The sequence below is a fragment of the Squalius cephalus genome, assembly GCF_949319135.1.
Source record: "Squalius cephalus genome assembly, chromosome: 13".
Classification (NCBI taxonomy): Eukaryota; Metazoa; Chordata; class Actinopteri; order Cypriniformes; family Leuciscidae; genus Squalius; species Squalius cephalus.
In genome coordinates, this window is record NC_137134.1 from 15,921,275 (window position 1) to 15,947,627 (window position 26,353).

The 26,353-nt window shown below is 36.6% G+C and overlaps 2 protein-coding genes across 3 annotated transcripts in view; both read right to left on the reverse strand.

Annotated features, from left to right (window-relative positions):
* p3h2 (prolyl 3-hydroxylase 2) overlaps nt 1-14,306 on the reverse strand; it is a 55,634-nt gene extending 41,328 nt beyond the window's left edge. Inside the window, exon 1 of the mRNA XM_079891237.1 lies at nt 13,704-14,306. Within this exon, the coding sequence (XP_079747363.1) occupies nt 13,704-14,111 (408 nt within the window). The 5' untranslated portion in view covers nt 14,112-14,306. The remainder of the gene's footprint in view (nt 1-13,703) is intronic.
* A 2,613-nt stretch (nt 14,307-16,919) lies between these two features.
* LOC307170193 (claudin-1) lies at nt 16,920-26,298 on the reverse strand. Of its 2 annotated transcripts, none has more exons than XM_079891251.1 (5): nt 25,035-26,298; nt 19,070-19,147; nt 18,820-18,984; nt 17,683-17,761; nt 16,920-17,544 (listed from the first exon to the last, which is right to left on the reverse strand). In XM_079891251.1, the coding sequence occupies exons 1-5, from the start codon at nt 25,177-25,179 to the stop codon at nt 17,391-17,393; spliced, it is 621 nt and encodes a 206-aa protein (XP_079747377.1). In that variant the 5' UTR covers nt 25,180-26,298; the 3' UTR covers nt 16,920-17,390. The 2 variants fall into 2 exon arrangements, with proteins under 2 accessions (XP_079747377.1, XP_079747376.1); XM_079891250.1 differs by having other exon boundaries at nt 19,070-19,159.
* Nucleotides 26,299-26,353: the final 55 nt, after the last annotated feature.

Sequence of the window (26,353 nt, forward strand, 5' to 3'; positions counted from 1 at the left end):
ATGCAGTGCTAGATTTATGTCAATTACAAATAAAATTGTCCAACAAAAACACAACAATCTTTCTAAATATTCCAAGACTGGAGAGGCTATGAGGTTTATTTATGTAGCAAACCTGAGATCCCCTCTGCTTTTAGGCAAATCCCACAAGATTAAATACACGAGTGAGTGAAAGTGCAGGGCAAAGTGATTAGAGCGCCAATAGTTTATCCAGTGTCTCCATCAGCCAACAATGGAGTAGTGTACTTTACCCCCCTCACCATACAACTGACCTTCAGTAGAGATCTGAGAGTTGAGACTGAAATCAGGCCTCCCCATAGGGCCGTCTAAAGATCTCGAAGAACTGAGTTCATACCAAGCAATTGTCTTAAATTTAGGCAAATGAAAGAAACGGGAAGATCTGTCGGTTATTTAAATTTAAAACCAACAAAAGAAAAGAAGAAAACAAACTTCAAAACTGGTTCCTAGTGAATTAATGCAGCAAATAAGCACATAACATATGTTTAATGCCAATAAAATGAGCATAGAAAAATGGCCTCATCTGCAATAAAACTGGGAAATTACTTGAATAGGATTATGTTTGTGTCCAAAAAAACACATGACTGATCGTTTTTCCATTCAAAATGTGCCATCCTTCTTTCCAACAGTCCTCTACATCCCCGTACAACAGCACACTAGCATTCCACTCAGGTACTTGTTGACGCCAATGTGAGCAATAACTTACTGTGGAGGCGTCCTATTACAAACAGATGCGGTGGATGTAGTGGAGTCTGTTCTAGGTCAGTGCAGGGTCGTGGAAGTTAAAGCCAACCTGCTCGCCATTTATGAAAGAGGCAATATTCAGGTTTTGTAGATGGTGAGATTATCTTAAAGGGATAGTTCACTCAAAAATTAAAATGATGTCATCATTTACTCACCCTAATGCCGTTCCAAACCCATAAGACTTTCGTTCATCTTCGGGAACTCAAATGAAGATCCCTTCATTGACAGTCTACGCAAGTACCCCTTTGACACTTCAAAAAGATCATAAAGAGATCGTAAAACTAATCCATAAGAATTTAACTGTTTAGTCCAAATTTTCTGAAGACACAATTGCTTTTTATGATTAACAGATCGAATTTAACAGATCGAATTTAGGCTTTTATTCACATAAAAACATTCATCAACTCACAAATCAGTTATAGTAAACGGAAGATCAAGAGTGATGTGTGAGAACCAATGAGATTTATTCTCGTTATGCAGCACATTTGAGCTTCTGCAAGAACCAATGAGGTTCATTCACGTGTTACGCAGCACGTTTGAGCTTCCGCAAGAACCAATGAGGTTCATTCTCATGTTACGCAGCACGTTTGAGCTTCCGCAAGAACCAATGAGATTCATTCTCATGTTACGCAGCACGTTTGAGCTTCTGCAAGAACCAATGAGGTTCATTCTCGTGTTACGCAGCACGTTTGAGCTTCTGCAAGAACCAATGAGGTTCATTCTCTTGTGTTACGCAGCACGTTTGAGCTTCCGAAAGAACCAATGAGGTTCATTCTCTTGTGTTACGCAGCACGTTTGAGCTTCCGCAAGAACCAATGAGGTTCATTCTCGTGTTACGCAGCACGTTTGAGCTTCTGCAAGAACCAATGAGGTTCATTCTCGTGTTACGCAGCACGTTTGAGCTTCCGCAAGAACCAATGAGGTTCATTCTCGTGTTACGCAGCACGTTTGAGCTTCCGCAAGAACCAATGAGGTTCATTCTCTTGTGTTACGCAGCACGTTTGAGCTTCCTCAAGAACCAATGAGGTTTGTTCTCGCACATCAAGCAGGTTCGGTTGAGCTTCTGTTTATGTTCGCTGATCAATGTTTATATAAAAGCCTAAATTCAATCTGGTTATCATATAAAGCGATTGTGTCTCTTCAGAACATTTTGAATAAACTATTCAATTCATATGGATTAGTTTCACAATCTCTTTATGAACATTTTGAATCATCAAAGTGGTAGTTGCGTAGTTGCCAATGGAGGGACAGAAATCTCTCAGATTTCCTCAAAAAGATCTTAATTTGTGTTCTAAAGATAAACAAAAAGTCTTACGAATTTGGAAAGACATGAGGGTGAGAAATTAATGATAGATTTTTTTTTTCTGGTTGAACTAACCCTTTAAGAAATAAGTAGTAGATTATACATAAAGGTTTTCTTTCATCAGTGGAACACAAAAACACATGTTTTGCTGCATGTTCGCACAGCTCCTTTGAATATAATGGAAACACCATTAATCAGGGGCTGTCAAGCTTCAAAAATGACAAAAAAAAGTACAAGAAAAAGTTTACATGACTCATGCGCTATATTCCAAGTCTTCTAAAGCCAAGCAATAGGAGACCAAATCTCATTTGCGCTTCTGCATTTTTTTGGCATATTAAGAAAATAGAACATCAATGACATGTATGGGTACAGAAGATATGTTATATAATGCATAAGTAATACAGACTTTTATCTATAATACCATGCTTTTATGGTACCTTTTCTGTCTGTTTTGAAGCCTTGTGAAAAAGAAGTACACTTAAGCATGTACTTTTAAAAAGAATACTTGGTAACACTTTATATTACGACCCGCAAACAACTGCGTAAGTAAACCGAAATTACGGTGTACGTTTCTGTAATTATAGTGTACTTCCGTGTAGGTATAAGGGAACAATATGTTAAGTTTTGGGTAATAAAGGGGTAACAAGCAGATATACAACCTGCAAAGAACTTCGTAAGTAAACCGAAATTACGGTGTACGTTTCTGTAATTATAGTGTACCTCCGTGTAGGTATAAGGGAACAATATGTTAAGTTTTGGGTAATAAAGGGGTACAACCAGATATACAAGCAAATTATTTATAATGTAATTATTTTAAAACTAACAGGTACCTATTCTGTTAATATATTCCAGGCAAAAATTGTATGTCTGTTGTATATAAAAGTTTTTATCACATTTCTGGCAAAATATGTCTTTGTGCAATGTAGTTACAGGGTAATTTTGACATCTGTGGGTTGTAAATTAAACTTTTTGGCAATGCTATTTATTGGCTTTTCTTACTAAACTACTTAACGTTAAGCCAAAAAAAATAGTTTTTGCTATGATTTTAATTTAGAACGTACCATGTACTTATACTTACCTTATCACATTGTATTGCAATAACACTTAAATGTCAGGGCAAATATACTGTGTAATTAAAAGTTTTTTGTTTAGTTTTTTTAATAAGAGTACCTTTCTCTGTAATTACTGTGCAAATAGTGTTGTTTCGTATTGTTACATAGTAAGTAGTGTTTGTTACCCGTTTCAACTGTGTAGTTACAGGGTAAGTGTAACTCCTGCGGGCTGTAAATTAAAGTGGCGCTTGTTACCCCCTTGTTCTGTGTATTTACAGGGTAAGTGTAACTCCTGCGGGCTGTAAATTAAAGTGGCGCTTGTTACCCCCTTGTTCTGTGTAGTTACAGGGTAAGTGTAACTCCTGCGGGCTGTAAATTAAAGTGGCGCTTGTTACCCCCTTGTTCTGTGTAGTTACAGGGTAAGTGTAACTCCTGCGGGCTGTAAATTAAAGTGGCGCTTGTTACCCCCTTGTTCTGTGTAGTTACAGGGTAAGTGTAACTCCTGCGGGCTGTAAATTAAAGTGGCGCTTGTTACCCCCTTGTTCTGTGTAGTTACAGGGTAAGTGCAGTAAATATACAATAAAGGATCCAATTTAATTTCTGACTTTTATTTTACAAAAAAAATGTCAAAACATTTTTTCATCTTAAAATCTTAATAAAACATTGTCTTTTCTACAGTATACTCAAACAACAAAGTAACACATTATACCCCCCCCCCCCCCCCTTTATTTGCGTCCCTTGCTTTTCTTCTTCTTTCTTTTCTTGCTCTTCTTTTTCTTAACTTCCACAGGGGACTCTGAAGTTGAGGAGTTGATGGAGTCCCATTGGTCTTGCTGCACTGCAAAAATATGAATATACAGTATATACATGCTCTTAGCAAGCTACACCTTCAATTTTACGTTGTCGAACAATCCTCCACTCTAAACATTTTGTGCCACCTGATATTACTGTAGTAACTGTAATTTTGAAGAAAACACATTTTGGTGAAGTTTGAGTCAGATCATGGGGGGGTTGTGATATTTTATAGTGATAATGACTGTAGTGCAGCAGAAAATGTTTTTTAAAAAGGCATAGTTGTTCTGACAGCAACAAAAAAACAAAAAAGCATGAAACACAAACCTGAGGGCAGTGGCAATAGTTCAATAGTTCAATAGTTCGGATTGAGCTGATCAACAAACGGACAGGGAACTACGTCATCACGTTGAAAGGTCACGCCTGCGCCGGCCGAAGTACCGCCCCACTGTTTACAATGCGACCGTACGTAGGAGGATAATTCAAATAGTATTGTTTGCGATTATATATATAGAAATAGTATTCAGTGAATATGAATATGAATAGTATATGAATAACATTCTGATGAATATGAATAGTAGTTCAAATAGCCGGCGCAGGCGTGACCTTTCAACGTGATGACGTAGTTCCCTGTCCGTTTGTTGATCAGCTCAATCCGAACTATTGAAGGTAAAAAGTCTATAAATTATATATTCCTTTTTTTTAAATGACCTATCGTTTCGCTAGATAACAACCTCTTCTTCAGCTGTGATCACGTACAGCCCGTTTAAACACTTAAAAGACTTTTGAAACTGCATGGATTTGGACTTAACGATGGTGACCAATGTTTGTTACCGTTGTCCGTTGTAAATTTTCATTTTGGGGTGAACTAATCCTTTAACAAGTGCATTTATAATGTACAGTACCAGTGATGTTTAGTTCTTCAATTTGATGTTTTAAAAAATAGGAAAGTGGTCACAAGTATAAGCCCTGGAGTAGGGCAGGAGTAAAATTTAAACGTCTAACCTTTCTTTCTTTCTTTCTTTCTTTCAAAGATAAGATTATCACTCTTAAAGCAGAGATCACCTTGCTCAAAGATGAGTGTGATTTTTTGAAAAAGGAAATTGAAAAGATGAAGTCTGCTGTCCCATCTGCAATGACACAAAGATATGCTGTTCCTATAGTGCCACAGCCCTCATGTTTGTGTTTCATGCTTTTTTTTTTTTTTTTTGTTGCTGTCAGAACAACTATGCCTTTTTTAAAAACATTTTCTGCTGCACTACAGTCATTATCACTATAAAATGTCACAACCCCCCCATGATCTGCCTCAAACTTCACCAAAATGTGTTTTCTTCAAAATTACAGTTACTACAGTAATATCAGGTGGCACAAAATGTTTAGAGTGGAGGATTGTTCGACAACTTAAAATTGAAGGTGTAGCTTGCTAAGAGCATGTATATATATTCATATTTTTGCAGTGCAGCAAGACCAATGGGACTCCATCAACTCCTCAACTTCAGAGTCCCCTGTGGAAGTTAAGAAAAAGAAGAGCAAGAAAAGAAAGAAGAAGAAAAGCAAGAGAAGCAAATAAAGGGGTTGGGGGGTATAATGTGTTACTTTGTTGTTTGAGTATACTGTAGAAAAGACAATGTTTTATTAAGATGAAAAAGTGTTTTGAAATGTTTTTGTAAAATAAAAGTCAGAAATTAAATTGGATCCTTTATTGTATATTTACTGCACTTACCCTGTAACTACACAGAACAAGGGGGTAACAAGCGCCACTTTAATTTACAGCCCGCAGGAGTTACACTTGCCCTGTAACTACACAGAACAAGGGGGTAACAAGCGCCACTTTAATTTACAGCCCGTAGGAGTTACACTTACCCTGTAACTACACAGAACAAGGGGGTAACAAGCGCCACTTTAATTTACAGCCCGCAGGAGTTACACTTACCCTGTAACTACACAGAACAAGGGGGTAACAAGCGCCACTTTAATTTACAGCCCGCATGAGTTACACTTACCCTGTAAATACACAGTTGAAACGGGTAACAATCACTACTTACTATGTAACAATACGAAACAACACTATTTGCACAGTAATTACAGAGAAAGGTAAGCTACTCTTATAAAAAAAATAAAAAAAACTTTTAATTACACAGTATATTTGCCCTGACATTTAAGTGGCATTGCAATACAATGTGATAAGGTAAGTATAAGTACTACATGGTACGTTCTAAATTAAAGTCATAGCAGAATTATTTTTTTTTTTGGCTAAATGTTAAGTAGTTTAGTAAGAAAAGCCAATAAATAGCATTGCCAATGTTTTTCGAAATCAGCTGTTTATAAAATTGTTTCAGATTAAATTTTTATCATACTGTGCTTACATACAGCCATATATATATATATATATATATATATATATATATATATATATAATTTACAACCCACAGATGTCAAAATTACCCTGTAACTACATTGCACAAAGACATATTTTTCCAGAAATGTGATAAAAACTTTTATATACAACAGACGTACAATTTTTGCCTGGGATATATTAACAGAATAGGTACCTGTTAGTTTTAAAATAATTACATTATAAATAATTTGCTTGTATATCTGGTTGTACCCCTTTATTACCCAAAACTTAACATATTGTTCCCTTATACCTACACGGAGGTACACTATAATTACAGAAACGTACACCGTAATTTCGGTTTACTTACGAAGTTCTTTGCAGGTTGTATATCTGCTTGTTACCCCTTTATTACCCAAAACTTAACATATTGTTCCCTTATACCTACACGGAAGTACACTATAATTACAGAAACGTACACCGTAATTTCGGTTTACTTACGCAGTTGTTTGCGGGTCGTAATATAAAGTGTTACCGAATACTTATTACAAAATGTATATACTTTAATACATTAAAGCTACACTGTGTAGGATTTTCTCCCATCTAGCGGAGAAATTGTTTATGACTACCAACTGAATATTACTTTATAGCCCCTCCCATTCCGAGAGCGTTTTAACTCCTACAGTGGCCGTATTATTTCAAATCTGCTGGCAGTCGCGAGTAATCTCCCCCTCGCATTCGTCACGGTGCCACTGAGTGTAAAAACGCAAAAGGCGAAGCTTGAATTTCCAGGTATGTCCCTCTTTGGCTAATGTATTTTCAAGATGGAGGCCCAATGTATGTATTCTAAATGGCAGATTCAACGCTTACGAGAATACTTGATTAGTTGGTTGAAGTAATTACACATTAATGAGCACATATCATTTTGAAAGAACAAAGTGTTTTTTGCTAAGAATCAACTTAAAACATTACACAGTGTAGCTTTAACTTCAAATGTAATATCAAATAAGACACATGCAGTTAAAATGATAACCAAGTACTTTAGTCAACATGCATTTCTTTAAAACATGATAAAAAAAGGATCATTCAAACACTGGGATTTAAATGTTCTTTTAAAGTAAAGCTTTTAATTAAAAGGTGCACTTTTTAAAACTATATTTAAGTGTGTTAAGAAACATAGTACAAGTACACTTAAGAGGCTTTTATTCCATCAATATTATCTTATCTGCAAGATCTGAAGTACACAAGTGCCCATTCAAAAGAATTAAGCACACTTCTTATTCACAAGCCCCTGGTGTTAATATGTTTTATTAAAAAGAGCAGCGTGAACATTCTGCAAAACATTTTTTTCATGTTTTTGGGTGAACTATTCTTTTAATTTGCTCTATCTGCCAGACACTGTACACTTTAACTACACAAAAAGTTTAGAGGGGACTCCCCATGTCTCAGCTGTCCAAAATAGAAACAATTTCCTCTTCAATGGCACACGTGCGACACACGCAGAGCTATTGTTTTGATGGATTTCCTGCCACTTCTCTATGCAGGCAGAGGTGGACTCCAAAAGATCAAGTTTACAGCATTATGTTTACTCCAATGAATAAATTTACTTTGACCGATAATGAAATCCCTGTGGGACCATTTACTTTACCATTTACTTCATTAACTATGATGGTTTTTTTTCATGTTTTATGAAAGTCTAAAACATACTAGATAAATATTTGTAATGTTAAACACTGTTCTTCATAGACTCATATAGATGGAAACCATAATTTCATTCAAAATAAGTGGAAGAGGAGCCAAGAGTGATAGAGGAACACTGTTCCAGACTGCAGACAGCCATTTGTCAGAGCAACCAGATGTTGCTTGGCCGCCGCATCCCACTTTCCACACTTTCTCAGGCTTTGCCAAAATTCCCCCAAGAGTCCTTTCATTCATCGGCTTTGCCCAACAGCTCTGGGTCTTTCCTGTGACCCCGCAGGACTCCTAAAACCAGAGCAATGGGATTCCTATCTTTATGGAGAAGCATTATATCCGACACAGTTTTATGTGGGACTAAATCAAAGAAGATCCACCGATAAGGGACTAAAAAAGTCAAATATGCGATGTAAATCAAGATTAACAAGAACGGACAGAGTCGAAGACTTGGATATCTGCGACCTGTTGTTCATCTCCACTCTCCGTCTAGCGCAAAACTTTGGCCCTGTGATCTGGAAAATACAACCCCCCATGAGATACACATCTGGCTCGATGAAGCAGCTTGCCTTTGCAGAATTTGCAGTCTCTTGGAAGCGCACGCAATTCAGTGGTCATGTTTTCTTCTTGGTAATCCCAGGCAGGGCCATTTATTGTGCAATGAAATAAGGCAACGTGCCCACACATTCCTGCTGTGCTGTTATCCGCTTAAGAGTCGGTCATCCAGAAAATGTTTGGCAGAGGAAGTGCCATGCTGTCTGGCTGAGCATGTTGATGGGCACGAACCGAACGTGTAGTGGCTGGGGAAACCTGACACACTCACACACACTCTCTTTCCAGGCAACGCAGGTGCACCGTTTGCTTAGTAGGCTACACAAGCACTTGCTTAGCTAGCTTGGGTAGCCACATCGCTTATCTATAGGAAAATATATACGACGGGTTCAATTATGTTATATTGGATTGTGTTGGGTTGATTACAAAGAAAATGGTAGAAAGACAATGGTGCCAAAGCGCAATTCACAAGGCGTTTCCATGATGTTATCTGTCCTAACATTGGTGGGACCTAGGGGTGGGGGATATTGACAAAAATGAATATCTCGATATTTTTTTCCAATATCTCGATATCGATATTCAGACGATATTTTTGCCATCCTTCAAAGAAATGTGTGCAAACTGGCAAAGAAGGTCCAGTTGGTCTTTTGACTTGCTGCATTTGACTTATTATTGTAGGCTATAGAAAAAAAAAAAACAATAAAGGAGCTAACTAAACAGAATCTGAGTTAGCCCCTACTTTGTGCACTTACAAAAAACACAAAAAAAAAAAAAAACGGAACTAGGCACCTCTTGCAACAGTGATTATTAAATCAAACAACAATATTGTTGATGATAAATTCAAAGTAAAAAATGTTCTTTTCAAAACGCTATAAATCCCTAAATTTTTCCCCCAAAACGCTAAATCCATCTTTTTAAAAAAAAAAAATTGATGGTTTGTCTTTTTTTAAAAAAAAGTATTTTGTCTTTTATTTTTCGTGTTTGCATTTATGAGGAAAAAACAATATTACGTGACAGTTCTCCATTATGGACGCGAGTCTAAAAGTCTAAAAGACTTTCAAACTTTCACAGAGACCTCAAAACAGAAAGCACAAAGCCTTTCTTTAAAACGAATTTCGTTTTGTATTAATTGTATCTTAGTTTTAATATTTTTTTCATTACCAATTTCTGGATTTAATACATAAAAATAAAAATAAAACTATGTAGCTTAATAAATGTGCATTTCTCCAGTGCGTTCACTAGCCTACTGCAAAGATCGCGAGTCAATAGAATAGCCTATCATAAACTTCATCTTTGCAGCCGACACAGAAATTAATAAACAATTAAAATGTCTTATTGCATTATTTTACATAATCATTACTTTTGCTGGTTCTTTGAGGCAGCTTTTTAGGTTTATGGCGTTTTGGAAAAGAGCTCTTCACGTACAAACACCGTTTCACCAAGGCACAGCAGCCCTTCAGCACATAAGAACAAAAAGAGAAAAAGCACGGACTTACTAATTACGAAACTTTGATGTGGTTGAACAGGTGAAAAAGTCACAAATTCCTCTGCAACTCAAACCTTCCCCATTTATGAAGGAAGAGAACAGCATTACAGTTTTCAGCGCGTCCTCCTCTGATTGCTGTGTTGTGACTGAAAAAGTGCGCGCAGGAGCAAATGCACAAAACGTAGGTTTGAAAAATGTCATTTTGTAAAATGACATATTATAAAATAAAAATAATTCTTATATCATTTTACAAAACGGTTTTGCGCATGTGCTTCTGCGCGCACTATTTCGTGCGTTTTTGACGACACGGGACCATGGGCTGGGCCACTCGTTGCTTCCGGGAATAGTACTGCCCTACAGTGTTAAAAATCGCTACATATAATTGTTTAGAATGTTATAGTGTGCGTTATTTGTTTTCTCTTTAACTTCTTTCAGCTCTTTTCATGTTTGGGGGGTCGGATTGTACAAATTATGAAATATTCGATATCCCAATTTTGCATATCGTCCAGACAACAATTTGGATATTATCGTCTAAACGATATATCGCCCACCTCTAGTGGGACCACAATAGATATGGGTTGGGCTTTGAGTTTCTGAAAAGATTGAAAGACAATAACAGTAACATTGAGGTCACAGGTAGAACAGTAAACTTGTGAGTATCAAAAGGACATACTTTCGGAGACACAAAAAACGGAAAAAAAATAACAAACTAGAATGTCCTTTTAATTATACAGGTGAACTGGTCTACTGATAAAATTGGGAAATGCATAGGTTTTTAAGCATACAAGTTAGATATAGCCCAAGATAAAGATTTAAATAATAATAATGTTGTCATTATTAATTAATAATAAAAGTTTTTATTGCTGTGGATTAAGGATTATGTCAGTTAGATATAGCCCAAAACATTTAAATAATAAAATTAATTTAAACAAAATTACCATAAAACACTCTAGCAATATGATGGCTTACATATTATTATTAAATGTTTTTATTGCATTTTCAAATGATTATTTAGTAAATAATGTGTTGGTTTAAGAGTTAGATACAGCTCAAAGAATAATAATAAATTAATAAAATTGTATTATTTTTACAAATAATTAGAATTAATTATAAATAATAAAGATTTTTATTGCAGTGCTATGATTATTTAGTAAGTACTGTCTTGAGATAAAACAATTTTAAATCTGTTATTGCATAAAAGTTTTTTGACTATAAATAATCATAAAATATTGGTTGTTGAGTAAAAGAAAATTTCATTTCGAGACAAATATCACTGAAAACAATCACAAGTTTGGCAAGTAAGTCGGATGATTCACTAACCGCTGTTACTGATTCAGTGAAGGATTCGTCAGGCAGATTCAAATTGGTAATTCCTAAGTTAGTGAGTCATTTTGAACAATTCAACTCTCATAAGAGTCATTTGCGCTTGAATCGAACTACAGGCCATGTGCAATTTGTTTTTAGGTGAGCCTGCAAGCTCAACTCAGTATAAGATGTGCTTTTGCATGATTATTTTGCCGCACTTTCTATTTCGCTTAACACATGACAGATCTGACAGGACATTCTCACTGAGCTTTGATCCTTCTCTGATTGGACTTGTTGATTAAAAACTAAATGACAGAGCAACAGGGGTGACTGCTGGCACAAAACTCCTCCATTCATAACCCAAAACAAGCTGGTGCCTTTCCTTTCAGAACAGCAAACAGACTTTAAGAAAAATATTTGCCTAGATAAATACTGATTGACCCAGGAAAACAAACACACAAGCTTGTCAATGAAGTAACAGTTGGCGTCTGTGGCCCCTGCTTCCAGGCCGAAAAGCCTCTTTATGCCAGGATTATGATGGGAAAGAGGGCTGTGTGGTTAAAATTTCAAAGAGCGGTGGAATGTTTTACAAATATCACCCCATATATACACACATAGACATCTCTTTATGACATTCAACGACCTGGAGTGCTGACAGGAATGTGTCTGATCTCTCGCCCTGGTCATCGTAGAACTGTGCCGACTTCATCTACTGAGTTCAAGCGCTTTTCTTTTTAATCTCTTTCTGTCCCTGGGCAAAGGCACATGTCTGATTTGGCTAGAATAGCCCGCTGCTCCCAGAATGTCACGCTCTGTTCCCATCGGTCTTGACTGCCAGCTAAGGGCTGTTCTAAATATCTCAATCTTTTTAGGATTTTAAGGGTTACAACATACAAAATGCAGAAAGTTTGTCTATGGGGTCTTCTGTGTATTCCTTTTTTTATGTGAACCTTTTCTGCCTCTTTATATTTAAAGGGATAGTTCACCCAAAAATGAAAATTATCCCATAATTTACTCACCCTCAAGCCATAGGTGTATATGACTTTCTTCCAAACACAATTGCAGTTATGTTTAAAAATATCCTGGCTCTTCCAAGCTTTATAATCAGAGTGAATGCACTGTACGTCATGCGTCGGGTCAGAGGTCACTCTTTGGCCGGAACCCAGATTAGAGTTTATAAAGTTATAAATATGGATATTTTTCTTACAAAAATGAATCACTCCGCTTCAGAAGGCCTTTATTAACCCCCTGGAGCTGTATGCATTACTTTTATGATGGATGGATACGCTTTTTTTGGCTTCAAAAAACAAGGTACCATTAACTCATATTATTTAGCTTAGAGCCAAGATGTTTTTTAATATAACTCCAATTGTGTTTGGCTTAAAGAAGAAACTCAAATAGTACACCTATATTGGCTTGAGGGTGAGTATATTATGGGATAATTAAAATTTGGGGGTAAACTCACCCTTTAATAAATTAAAATATCAAAGCTCTGGATGGCCACAACATGGCCATGTTTGAAAGCCTAAAAGGTGTCAAATACCTCATTAACTTTACTGCTATGGTATTGACAGTTTTTCAGAAAAAAAACACAAATACCATATCGAACTCCATTTTATGAAATACCACATGGAGGAAATTTGGAAATATAAATACCACAATTACAGCAATATATCTGTAAAATAGCAACTTCATTGGTTTCCTTCAACTTCAGAACCTTCCAGAATTTATTTTTTTTTTGTAAAATATTTGTACATATATATGAAACTACCACAGATTTATAACTTCACTTGTGGTATTTTGCAGAAAATTGTAGCCTAAGTGTGTTTGACCTCAGTTCCAGTTCTGTAGCGCTAAATTTACATCATGCACCACTTATAGACACTTAAATCGGGTAAGACCAATATGCATATGAATCATTTGAAGTTAACAGACTTATAGACACGTTTTCTAGAGTGTTCCCCCTTCCCATCCCATCCCATCCCTGTAGGTGGCTCTCAGAATTGCGTAACAAACATGTCGTACTACAAATTAAATTTTCATATGTGTATTTACGACTTTCACCAATAGAAAACTAAGGCTGTGTATTAAAACCTTTGTGAGCTGCCTACATAGACAACTGGTTAGAATAGCACAACAGCGCAAAAAAAAAAAAAAAAGGTTTATTTCGAACCTTCAAACACAGATTAACGATCACAAATGTTCGATTTTCAATGTTCTAACTTAAATTTAATTGAAGGAAATTCTTGATTTAACGCTCGAAAGTTTGTCCACCGTTATTGATGCCCAACATGCATCATTCAAACATACGTAAGATGCACAACAATGTTCCCTTCGAGCGTTCGAACGATGCTCAGAAGCGTTTCATTCAAACGTTTGATGTACGCACCTCACTGTTAAACAAGCCGTGGTCAAACTTGTACCCACCTTTCTGTACGCAAGCTGCAGGTAGTTATAGGGAATTCTTCTACTGAAATCCTGATAGACATCCTCACTAACTTTATGCATGGACTGAGCTCCAAGTTTTCCCTCAAAGCATTCGTTTAAACAGTGCGCCCTATAAAGAATCGCTTCGAAAAACTTATCAGTCAGAAGGCTGTCAAAGCGATGCTGGTCTCTGCATTTCAGTCTGCATCTGATTTTGGTCTGGCGCACTTCAGAGAAACTGCTCAGCGCGCTCTCCATGTACCGCACCACATTGCCATAGTCTCCTTTATGAAAAGCCTCCAATCCGTTTGCATAAAGCAGGTCAAACGGTTCCAGGGTGGCCGATGACAACAAAAGTGTCTGGAGTATACAAGTCAAAAAGCCGTAGAGTTTGGGGTTCACATCCATCTTCTCCGTAATATGGTGCGCAAAATAATGCGCTCCGAATGATGGATAAACAATCCCAATGAGCCTATGTGGGACAAGGAACAGACTAATGAAAGTTACGGCTGAACTACCGTTCTAAGCTTCAAGGCAGTTTCGTTGTCACTCATAATGAATGACCAATTTCTAGAGACATTTCAACAATGACCCCCGTCCCTCCCATCCATTCTGAGCTGACTCCTCCCTCCCCTACAGCCCACACATGACGGAAACTACAATTGTTGACGACCCCCAGCTGACTTACTTTTATTGCATTGAACAGCGACATATTAGAGCTTATAAATTTTAGAACATTAAACGGTGATTTAAATGTAAAAGACTCGTGTCTCTATTACAGACTATACAATGATGATTCACAGACAGAACTTTCCAGTGAGATCCTCACAAAGCCCCAAAAGCGAAGATCCTCACGGTTTCAACGTCTCCCTCTAGAGGACAGAAATCATACTGCAGCTCTCCTGAAAATGTAATATTTAATAAACGTTTATATCAGCCCATCACAAAATCCATTTAATTCAATTGTTCAGTTAAAAGTTGAATCATTTTTAAAACGTTTTAAATGAGTAGGCCTATATGTCAGGGATACACAATCAGATGCTCAACTTAGCAACAATGTAAACAGTTCTATTTTAAGCGTGAGCAAGATTATATTCTACAACTTATGCCACAATAGCCCCCTTTGGCTTTACCATGGTAGTTTTATCTGTCAAACTGAAACAAACCAAGGAAGATCGGCCTCTCATTTCAAGAGCTTTGATTCTCTCGCTCCCTCCAGTGATGAAAATCTTTATGCTGCGTCCGAAATCGAATACTTACAATAGAGTTCAAAGGTACAGCACGCACATCCAAAACAATAAAACTGGGTGCTGGGCAGACAAGTAGTAGCAAAGGTAAACAATGAGTCCGCACACCAGAGAATGCTCCTTAGCGATTTTAATGATAGCTCACCACGTGTAACGTTTCGGGCCCAAGCCCTTCATCAGTCTGATGAAGGGCTTGGGCCCGAAACGTTACACGTGGTGAGCTATCATTAAAATCGCTAAGGAGCATTCTCTGGTGTGCGAAATCGAATACTTCCCTGCTATGGTATGTGAAAAACATGTCTGAATACTCGAAAAACAGAAGGCGAAAGTCCTGGATGACCACTAAACAAAATGATGTCCAAAAGACTTTCTTTTCAATGTCTTTGTCACAAAAGTCGGACGTTAAAAAGACGTCCACTGAGGAGCCAGAATGAAAGTTTTTTTGACGTCTTTTTTTGACGTGTTCTGCACGTCTGATAGACGTTCATGGAGCCTTCGTATAAGGTTAAAAACTAGTTCAAATGTGGCCATTGTGGACATATTTTCAACATCATTTATGGTCTCATTTAGATATAATTTATACTGTTTCTGGACCAAATAAAAACTCTCAGGATGCATTAAATTAAAACTCATGTTTATTTCCATTTAATTTCCTTTTGTAATTGCAAAGCAACTCACAGACAGTTTGTGTTTGTCCAGAAATCATGAACATAAAGGAAACATCTGTAAATCACACATCTTTAGATCATGAGAGAAACTGCCAGAATTTCTGGCTCAGACACTTGTGCTGCCCTTAATCACAGACATAAAATACAGATACTTTGACTATTTCAGTCAGACATCTACAGCAGATCTTAATGAGAATGAACAGAGGTTTAGATGTTGATATTTGTTTCATTTGAAGTCACCATTGTGGTGATCAGTGTTTGCTTTAGTTGGGCTCTTGGTACCCGTTCATCTTGCAATAGCTTTTCTTTGGCTGCTGTAACTGTGTTTGTAAAACACAATTGTTGTGGCAGAAAAGGCCAAGATAAAGCAAGATCAGCTATATATATATCATGCCTGAATATGCAAAGCGTCTCAAAAGCCTTTTGATTGGCTAAAAAAAGAATCCCTGCAGCCAATTTTAAGTGCGTTCAACTTTGTCAAGTGGGCGAGGGAAATTTATTTGGACAGACCCTCTGCTACTCGCCTCTTGATTTTGACAGAAGGAGCGAGTCAACTCAATGGCTGCGTCCGAAATAGCATACTTTCCTACTATGTAGTAGGTGAAAAACTCTGAATTCGCAGTAGGCTTACTCATAAAAGAGAAGGCAAAAAAGACCCGGATGAGTATAGAAAGTCCCTCTAGAGGACCGAAATCATACTGCAGCTCTCCTGAAAATCCAATATTTCAATATTGTTGACAGATGAGATATTGTGAAGACATCGCACCCTCCAAATGAATGAAAACCGCCCCGTGTTCATATCACACCTAAACACGCAAAGTGCCTCCAAAGCCTTCTATCTACTTCTATTTTTTCCCTGTGAATTTGTTTTACGCACCATTCTATAGGTCTGTATGTATGCTTGGGCTGTTAGGAAAAAAATACCTTAAGCTGACTGTTATAGTTTATTGTATTGTTATAATTTTGAGTGAACGAGATGGAGGGAAGTTAGCGAGGGAAGGGCATAAATAATTGGACTTAAACGCAGCCCTTGCTATGGACAATGGTTAAATATACAGTTCTCGGAAGTGGATTGTAATTGGAATCAAGTAAATATTTGACCCCTTAATACCACAATTAGAATCAGTTTCAGAGAGACATGTAATAAATATAAAAATAACTTGACTATTGAAACTTCCTTTTTATTGTATCCGTTTCGTAACTAGCACAAATGTGAATTGTTCTGGATTTTGATGTTGTAGCTAAGTGCTAAAAACACTTAGCATTCCGCAGTTATAAGGAGGGATAATAAACAAGTGCATGTGGTGAAAGCAAACCTTTATTGTGTAATTCTGAAATAATGACAGTAAATGTTTAAAAAATATTAAAAAACATTAATAAACAAGCATCAAATAACAAGCTTATATTGCATTGGCATATAATCTACAGTACATATAAGCCTAGAATCTTCCTCTTTAAAAATGTCTTAAAATAGTTCAAGTTACTGTTACTGAGATATGACATTACTTCCTCTGTGGTCAACACTGAACTGTTAATGAAGCAATCACAGCGTTCTTGTTTTATAGCTAACTGACTCAGAGGTCAAAGTTGAATGTGGAGACCCATCCCAAACATCTAAAAATACATCAAAGCTATGAAAAAAATGCTTTAATCATGACATAAACCGAAAACTAAATCCAATGTATTTATACTTATCTATCAACACAATGCGTGCGCATACTGTACACAACAGTTCAGATTAAGTTCAGGTATTCAGATGGTTCTCAGGATTATTAAACATAGTCTTTTCCAGGAATCTTGGGGGGCTTGCTGAGATTTTTGTTGGATCGTAGGTGCGTCACACTGCAGGCGCATAAGAGCATGCCTCCGCATAAACAAAGCAAAGACGCAATAAATGCGGCAATCAGAGACCTGCCGATCACATACCTACAAAGACCCAGCACAGATGGTTAGTATTCATAATCAGTACTTAAGTACATAATCAGTACAAAAATGAAGCTCATGTCAAACATGAAGCTCCGCTGAATACTAGGAACAATACGAAAGAAAAAAAACAACTCCTACCTATCCCGATTGTCCTCCTGAAAGAAATCTTCAACAATTCCATACATAAACCAGCTGGTTATGCCCAAAGCAAACAGACCTAGAAAGATAAGAAAAAAGAATGCACATATTCATAAGGCTTAAGTTTAACTGTTAGGGACATCAGAGGCAATTGTAAAACGTTTCTTATGTTATCTCACAGAGATATAAATTTAGGCTTTTTACTGCAAAATATATAGAGTAAAACATTTTAACTATTTAAAATAACAGTCTTCTATTTTAAGATGTTAAAATGTAATTTATTCCTGTGATGCAAAGCTGAGTTTTCAGCATCATTACTCCATTACTTCACAAATCATTTAGTGACAAATTTTTCAGGATTTTTTTTGATCAATAGAAAGTATTTCAAATAAAGTATCTTTTCTAACATTATAAATGTCTTTACTTTTGATCAATTTACTGCATGGATCCTTGCTGAATAAAAGTATTAATTTCTTCTTAAATTAAAATAATGCAATAGTACAAAAGATTTCTATTTAAAATAAAAGCTGTTCTTTTGAACTTTCTATTCTTAAAAGAATCCTGAAAAAAGTATGTAAACAGTTTCCAAAAAAGTTTTAAGTAACAACCTAGGAATACAAGGTACTTACTAGCAACTATACTAGTTTCAATTTAAAGGAATTTTTGATAGTCCAAGAAAAATATTGGAAAATTTGCTTAAAAATCACTAGTAGCAGTGCAGTCAAATCGATTAATCGCGTTTAATTGCATAACATAAAATTTTGTAAACGATTGTTAAAAACAGCCTGACTGGATATATGCCATTATTCACATACATATATATATATATATATATATATATATATATATATATATATATATATATATATATATATATATATATATATATACATATACATTGAAAAAAAATATATATATATATTTATGTATGTATATATATATATATATATATATATATATACTGTATATATATATATACAGTTTTATTATATATATGTATCCGATTATATATATATATATATATACACACACACACACAGACGTTTATGTTAGATGCGATTAATCGATTTGACAGCAATAAAAAGTTCGATTTTACTCCAGTTTCTTTATGATTTTTCAAATCTGGGTTGAACTCACCACTGCACACAGAAAGGATTCCCCCTGCGAAGGCAGCTCTGTCCTTCGACTGCTTGTTCTCGTCTAGACATCTCGTGCACCCGAGGCCGAAAATGGCTACCAGCGCGCCGAGGCTTGAAATAGTGATGCTGATGATCATCATTACTCGGGCCAGCCGAATTTCAACTGCAAAGCACAGCAACAATCAGAGCACATCTGTTTAATAAGTCAAACAGCAGATGGATCCATAAATCATTGGACAGATACTCACAAGCTTGATGAAGAAGAGAATTGTAACTTGTGCATTGCACGACAGACGAAGTGGATATTTTGCACTCCATCCACAGTCCTTCGTATTTATCTAAAAACACAGTTTTGTCATTGTCGTGTCCAGTGATTTTCCATTCATTTGTAAATGTGCCCAAAATTAGGCCACACAGTCCAGTAATGGACATGATATAACCGAAGAGCTGAAGAGCCATTGATGAATTGAACGACAACTGTACAAGTAGATTTCTTTGAAGACAGTCAGTACTCTGTGACCACTGTCCTGTCACTGAAGCTCATTGCAAACTGAGTAATCTGGGCTGCTATTTATTATCGGGAGAGTGGGTGTGAATCAATTGTCATGACATTCATGGACAGGACATTGGGTCAGATTTCTTTGGAAGTAGCAGCTTTATTCCGGCAAAAATCTAGCTTGAACTCATCTAGTCATAGGTGTAGTGGTTGAAGTTTTGGGTTGGAAAACTGGAGGTTGTTAAATCGCCTATAATAAGTCATTCTGGATAAAAGCATCCTTTAAAATAAACAGTTGCAGTTTTATTTTGATGCATTACCATCAAGGAGGAAGGAGATTGTGGCAAGCAGGATGAGGGAGGACCAGGCCTGGGACATTGATGTTGTATTTTTATGTGGCAGTCAACCGTGAGGGGCTGCTGCTTCACATTCGTTTTGTGTTTATTTATTTTATGAGATTAAGTTTCATTGAACATTGTGTTTCCCTCTTCCTCCTTCTCTGAACTTTAAACCTTGTTACAGAGATGAATAACGTTTCATTTGAAATGAGGTGAAAACTGTATAAATCAGCACATTCCATCTGATGATAAATGCATCATGATAAATCTTGTTTCAAAGACACACCTGCTTATTCAGTCCAAAAGATATATTTATTGTTTCTACTCATAATCATGTGTTGTTTCCTCCTCCTTTTTTTCGGGTTGTGATAACTGGAAACAAGTGGTTGGGTGGGAGGATGGCCACTAATATGTCGGGAAGACATGTCATCCAAAAATAGTAACAGTGACTAATACTATTGGTGATAAAAAAAAGTTATTACTGTTCATTTTATTTCTTAAGCTGTTTCATGATTTATTTACATGCATTCTCATAAATTTATAAATGCTTCTGTCATTAATGTCAACGACTTTTAGCGGTTGTTTTTTAGATTCACATTTTCTTTCTTTTTGTTATGTGAAGGTCACTTTAAAATAGACTGGGAAACGTTTTACAATACCTTCATCATATTACTTTTAAACACCTTTTTAAAATGTCCTTTTATGTATTTTATTATTGTAGAATTCCTTTAAAAAATACCAATTTAAATATATATGTTTATGTTCAAACACAAAACTTGTTTTTGTGACACTTAGAAGTAAACACCAAAACAGAAAGAAAGAAAAAGTCCCAGCGACACCAGAGCAATGCATGCTTGGCTCTTGCGCAAAAATGTATTTCAGGCCTCAAGCTGATGACTGAGCAAACACATAAGATGTACAACAGGGCTAAAGGCACACCCTAAGAAAAATGTTTTTCACTCCTCCCATAGTGTATGACTGCAGAAAAAAACAAAAACAAATTTGTATCGAACATCTATGGAGCAACAGATTTTGTGTGAAAATAAATCATAAAAGTGGTATGTTTGTTTAAAAATCTCAGATATAAATGTATGAGGTGACAAGGTGGGACTTTTACCCCACACACAGGTTAAACCAGCATGGGGCAAAAATTATTGATACAAATACTAGCTTTACAGTAGTAAAAAAATATGATATTTTATTATATGATTAATATCATATTTTTTTTATTTATGATGGTTTCATTATAAATATGGTGATTATCTCAAAGGTGGACACCCAACTTAAAGGGGTCATGAACTGCATTGTTTTATAATGTTTGGGGTGCACTTATAATGTTAGTATGATTTTTACATAAAAATGGTCATAATTTAGAAATAAAAGGCATTTTTCCAACCCTGATTTTAGCCCTCTGATTTGAATGCTGTGTTTGAAGGGGTGTGTCTGCTGTGAGACCTGATTGGCTAACATCTTTGCATATTAAATATTACGTTTAACTCTTTTGAAAACTTTTAGCACGTTTTTACTATTACAGTTCTCAAGGTTAACTAATCATGAAAAGTGTTGATCATAGCATTGTATTTAGATCGTGGCATGAAAGAGATGAGCATGTTGCGGATCATAGACATGTTGAGCGCATGAATGCAGTGATCTCATCATTGCAATTCGATTTCGGTACATTAACGAATCCGTTCATCATAACTAACAGTACAAACACAATGTAAATAAGATATTCGTTGATTATAACCATATAGATAAAAGGAACTTTGTTATAACTGGAGTTTTGGTGAGAGTCCAGAACTAGCTGGAGCTGTTTGATTGACAGCTCCAGCGTTCTTTGATAGCTTTCTATAGGCTATATAATTTAAAGGCACACTATGCAGTTTCCGTTTTTCTCAAACAGCGACCCCTAGAGTCACTGTGGAGTACTTGTATTTAACGTTACAGTCGTAAATACCACTCACGCAGAGCCGTCGCTGTACTCTTCCGACTGCGCTTTCTTTGTTTTCTTCGGCGACTCTGCCATGATTCACGTCTGAAATGCGTGCTAGTGTCTTCTATAGAGGCTGCTTCATATGTTGTTGATGTATGTGACGTTGTGCCGTAAAGTAAGTCGTGATTCTCGCGAGATTTGTCGGGGTGCCACCTCTCAAACCTGCATTGCTGGTTTTGCCAGCGGCGTCCCTACTACGAGTTCGTTTACCATCGAAATGATTTCGAAGCTGTTATATTAAGGTACAAATCTTGCATAATGTGCCTTTAATCACAGTTTAAATAACAGATTATTTTCATCCTACAAAGAGAAACAATGTTAAGTTGACCGTTTAGTCACTGGTTTGATTTAGTGACACATAGACAAAGAACATCTGACTGTACATGAATCATTACATAAATCAGAAATCACTGGTGACAGATCAGGCATTAGAATTAACACAGTTACTTACTGTACGTTCACACCGCCGCCGGCGAGAGCGGCAAAATTCGCTCTTGCCGCCCTGCCACCGACGCCGTAGAAAGATTCGGGGACGCTCTGACGCTCTGACGTAGATTAGAATGCGTGATTTTATAAAAAACTTCATTTAAAGGGGCCGCAAAAAACGTTGCTGCAATTGGTCAAAATCATTATTATTTTGAGCAAATGAATTGCATTCCTGCTTAAAAAACAAGCGTTTTTAGTTCAAAGAAGTTCTAGCGCGAAAATGTTGCCTATAAATAGTGTTGCGCAGCTTTTTCTAATCAACTGACAACACTATGGATGACAAGTCGTACAATAACGGGAAACCCGCAACAGAAATGATTAATTTTTCCTCCATTTTGCTTAGGAACTAATGTGGTGGGAACCAAAGTTTACAAAATTGTGTTCTCTCGTATCCTCTCAGGCGGAGGACTTCTACATTCCGACTGGTTGCCGCTGGTTGCCGCCGAACCGCGTCATAGCTTATTACCATAAAGTTGACTTGATTTCAACTCTTCTCGCCGCTCTCGCCGTCCAAGACGCGCCGCGCCGCCCTCGCCGGAGCTCGCCGCCGGCTCTCATTGAAAATGAATGGCTTCCGGCCACTTTGACGCTCTCGCCGCCGGCGGTGTGAACGCACAGTTACATGTTGAGGCAATACTGTCGGGTACATATCGTAAAAGTCTGTTTGCGAAGCCTGCGCCGAAATTGTGACTGATTTACCAAAGAATCCACAGTGAAATGTACAGTACTGAATACAAATAGTCTAAATAATGCTCAACTGAGACATTCACATTGTTGAAAATAAATAACCACATTTCTAGCATCAGGTTCCTTTGGAAGGTAATGTTATTTTAATGGAGTGATCCTGCATCTTTCTTCTCTCCTCATCATCTCACAAACACGCCAATCGGCGGGGCCAAATTTGTAATGGTGAAGAAGGCGTTGATTTTTTTTCTGCAGAGGCCGTCTTTCACCTATCTATCATAGATAGGCACATTCCACAACAAGTCGTTCACTGGGCTTGCTGACAATAAAAGCTGTTTTTGGACTAACAAGGAAGTTTTCAGTTCTGAAACTTACAGGATATTCTTATAGTATATATGTGATCCTGGATCACAAAACCAGTCATAAGTAGCACGGGTATATCTGTGGCAATAGACAACAATACATTGTATGGGTCAAAATTATCGATTTTTCTTTTATTCTAAAAATCATTAGGATATTAAGTAAATATCATGTTTCATGAAGATATTTTGTATATTTCCTACCGTAAATATATAAAACATTTATTTTTTTGAATGAATGCAGCACAATCGCGAACATAAATGGACAACTTTAAAGGTGATTTTCTCAATGTTTCGATTTTTTTGCACCCTCAGATTCCAGATTTTCAAATAGTTGTATCTCGGCCAAATAGTGTCCTATTCTAACCATACATCAATGGAAAGCTTATTTATTTAGCTTTCAGATTATGTATAAATATCAATTTAAAAAAAAAATTAGCTATTGCCATCATCAAAAGTGGTTGTTAAGAAAAGTGCTGAGCTTAATTTTTGTGCCATCTAGTGGTTGAAAAGGGAATAAAATCAATGGAGCCTTTTACCCTTGTTGAACTTTACTGTTTTGTTTCATCACAGGAGTCTTGTATTGCTGTAATAATTATATGATTTCATTCTGTTGAAAAGTAATAGCACACATCTCCACAAGTTGCATTCATGTCTGAGGCACAAATGGACAAGTTAGCGTTGAAGTTTAATAGGGTTTTTATCCAAAAGAATCTAGTGTCATCTTGTGGTCCTTCCGTAATAAATTAATAAATTGATTGTACATCAACTCATTAGACCAACCTATCAAGTATTTATCATAATAATGTTTCTTACTGACTTATTTTTGAAAGTTACTAAAGATATTAGTGTAACCGGCTATACCCAAACATCGGTTACAAGTTCATGTCAAAACTCCCAGCATGCGCCCTACTGCCACCCACTCTCAAACCTGCCAGATGTCATTCCAGGAAAGACAGCCTGAGGCCCAACGACACAGCACTATGGGAATGTCTGTGGCTTTCTCTCTTTTTATATCATACACTCAACACTCTTCAAATGTGGAGCATATATGAGGGCTTTTATTTTTAATGGGAGCCGTTCTCAGTATACTTGTACTTCACATAAGCCTACTTGTCGACTCTATAAGCACTGCAGAACAAGAGTGCCACAAATTTTACACTTTTCTGGAAAATGAAAATTCTGTCATAAAGTAGGCCTCATCCTCATGTAAAAGACTTTCTTTCATCTTCAGAAACAAATGAAGATATTTTTAATGAAATCTGAGAGATTTCTGGCCTTCCACTGAAAGTCTAATCACCCAAAACTCTGACACAGCAAAACATTCATAAAGTGAGGGGTTTGGAACATTTGGAGAACCGAAAGGGACATGGTGAATGGGGGGAAAATGGGAAGAAAAATAAATGTTTTTATGTTCCCCCAAGAAACTTTGCGTTCGCTCGCGAAGGACGAAACGTTTTGCGAGCAAACACAACGTTTTTTGGGGGGACAATTTTCATGACAATTTTTGGGTGAACTATCGCTTTATGTAGGATTTGAGTTCAAGATTCGAGTTTCCTTCCGTCTGCAAAAAGTAAAACTATAAACAACATTGTGGATACTTATTTTCAAGTAGTCTGAAATGTATTTTTTTTTTTATTCAGCATAATATGTTTTTACACGCATATCCAACCTGTTTGAGTTTAATAAGCACTGACTCGACACACCCTCATGTGACCACCTGTACCGGTTTTTCCTGAAGATGAGCCGCAGGCTTATCGGCCTGAGAAGAGTAAATGACGAGAATTAAAGGAAAGCCAATAGAGCTACATTCACACCTGCGAGCAGACACACCTAAAGCTTCCACATTTCACTCACCGAGGAGAAAGTGTTGAGGTGAATACTTTAGAGCTGTCTGGAGGTTGTCACTGCTGAGTATCGGGTGTGTAAATATCGATGTTTCAGCACGAGACTCGCGTTTGGACCGCCGTTGCTGCGTTTCTCTCAGGTAAGCAACTGTCATTCGGAGCCGGAGGGGAACGGTTTGCGTAACTGACAGCCAGTTTAAGTGACATAGTTGAATGTGATATTGAATACGATACAAAAAAACTTAGTTTAATACACAGAGCCTAGGTGTTCACGCATGGCGCGTTCTTGTTGTTTTTAAACACACACACGAGCGCGTGTGTCTCAAACTGACGGTTGGGTAGTTGCGTCGAGTCTCACGGTGCGTTGCGTTTTAAGATGGCGCGCCAAGTTCAAATAAAACGTTTTGTTCTCATGCGTTTCTTTTTATGGAAAAATACATGGATTTGTGTGGCTCTCACTTTAATGGTCTAGTCTAGACGGAAGCCTAGAACCACAAGGAAGGAAAAATAGTGTTTGAGTGTCACAGTTGTTTGACTGCTAAATCAGATAAGAAAAGAAAAAGATAAACTTCCAAAAATACAACAAACTGTAAGGGAGACAAAAACTTTTACCGCGCGATTCATGGCTCTGTAATAGTCAAATTTATCGTATGTTCAAATGAAAAATTTGATACTAAATGCATATCGAAAATGTATGTTTTAGGCCTATAAATGTGTGTAAATTATTTCTATCATATTTATCAATCATTTTAATTTGATCAGTTCAGTTAGCTTTGTTGCATTTCACTGAATTTGTCATAAATCACTTTTAAAAGTACACATATTCCATATAACCCCCTAGTTAATATGAGGTATAAAAACGGAATCTGATTATTAGGCAACACGCAAATTGGGAAAATATTTCAAATAGCCTACGTTTTGCTGTAGCCTAGATGAATTATCGTCGTCACACTGGAGAAAACTGCTGTCCCTCGATCCTTAAAATATCAACCATTGATGCTCAAAGATCATTTTCTGCTAAGCTATTGTAGGCTATTGCACACGTTTGTACCCAACGGTTGGTTTACATTTTATTTAATTTTTGAACCCAACGTTGGTTTTTTTTATTTTTTATTTTTTTGAAACCCAGTGGTTGGTTTAAATTATTATTATTATTATTATTTTTAAACCCAACAGTTGGGTTTGTCCATATTTTATCCAAACATTGGTTGAAACCCAGCATTTTTTTATAGCGTTGGCTCCGTAGCTATATTGGACTGTTGATGAAATGCATAAATGTCAAAAATGAAAAATTATTTTTTTTAATTTCAGATGTTGCATAACACCTGT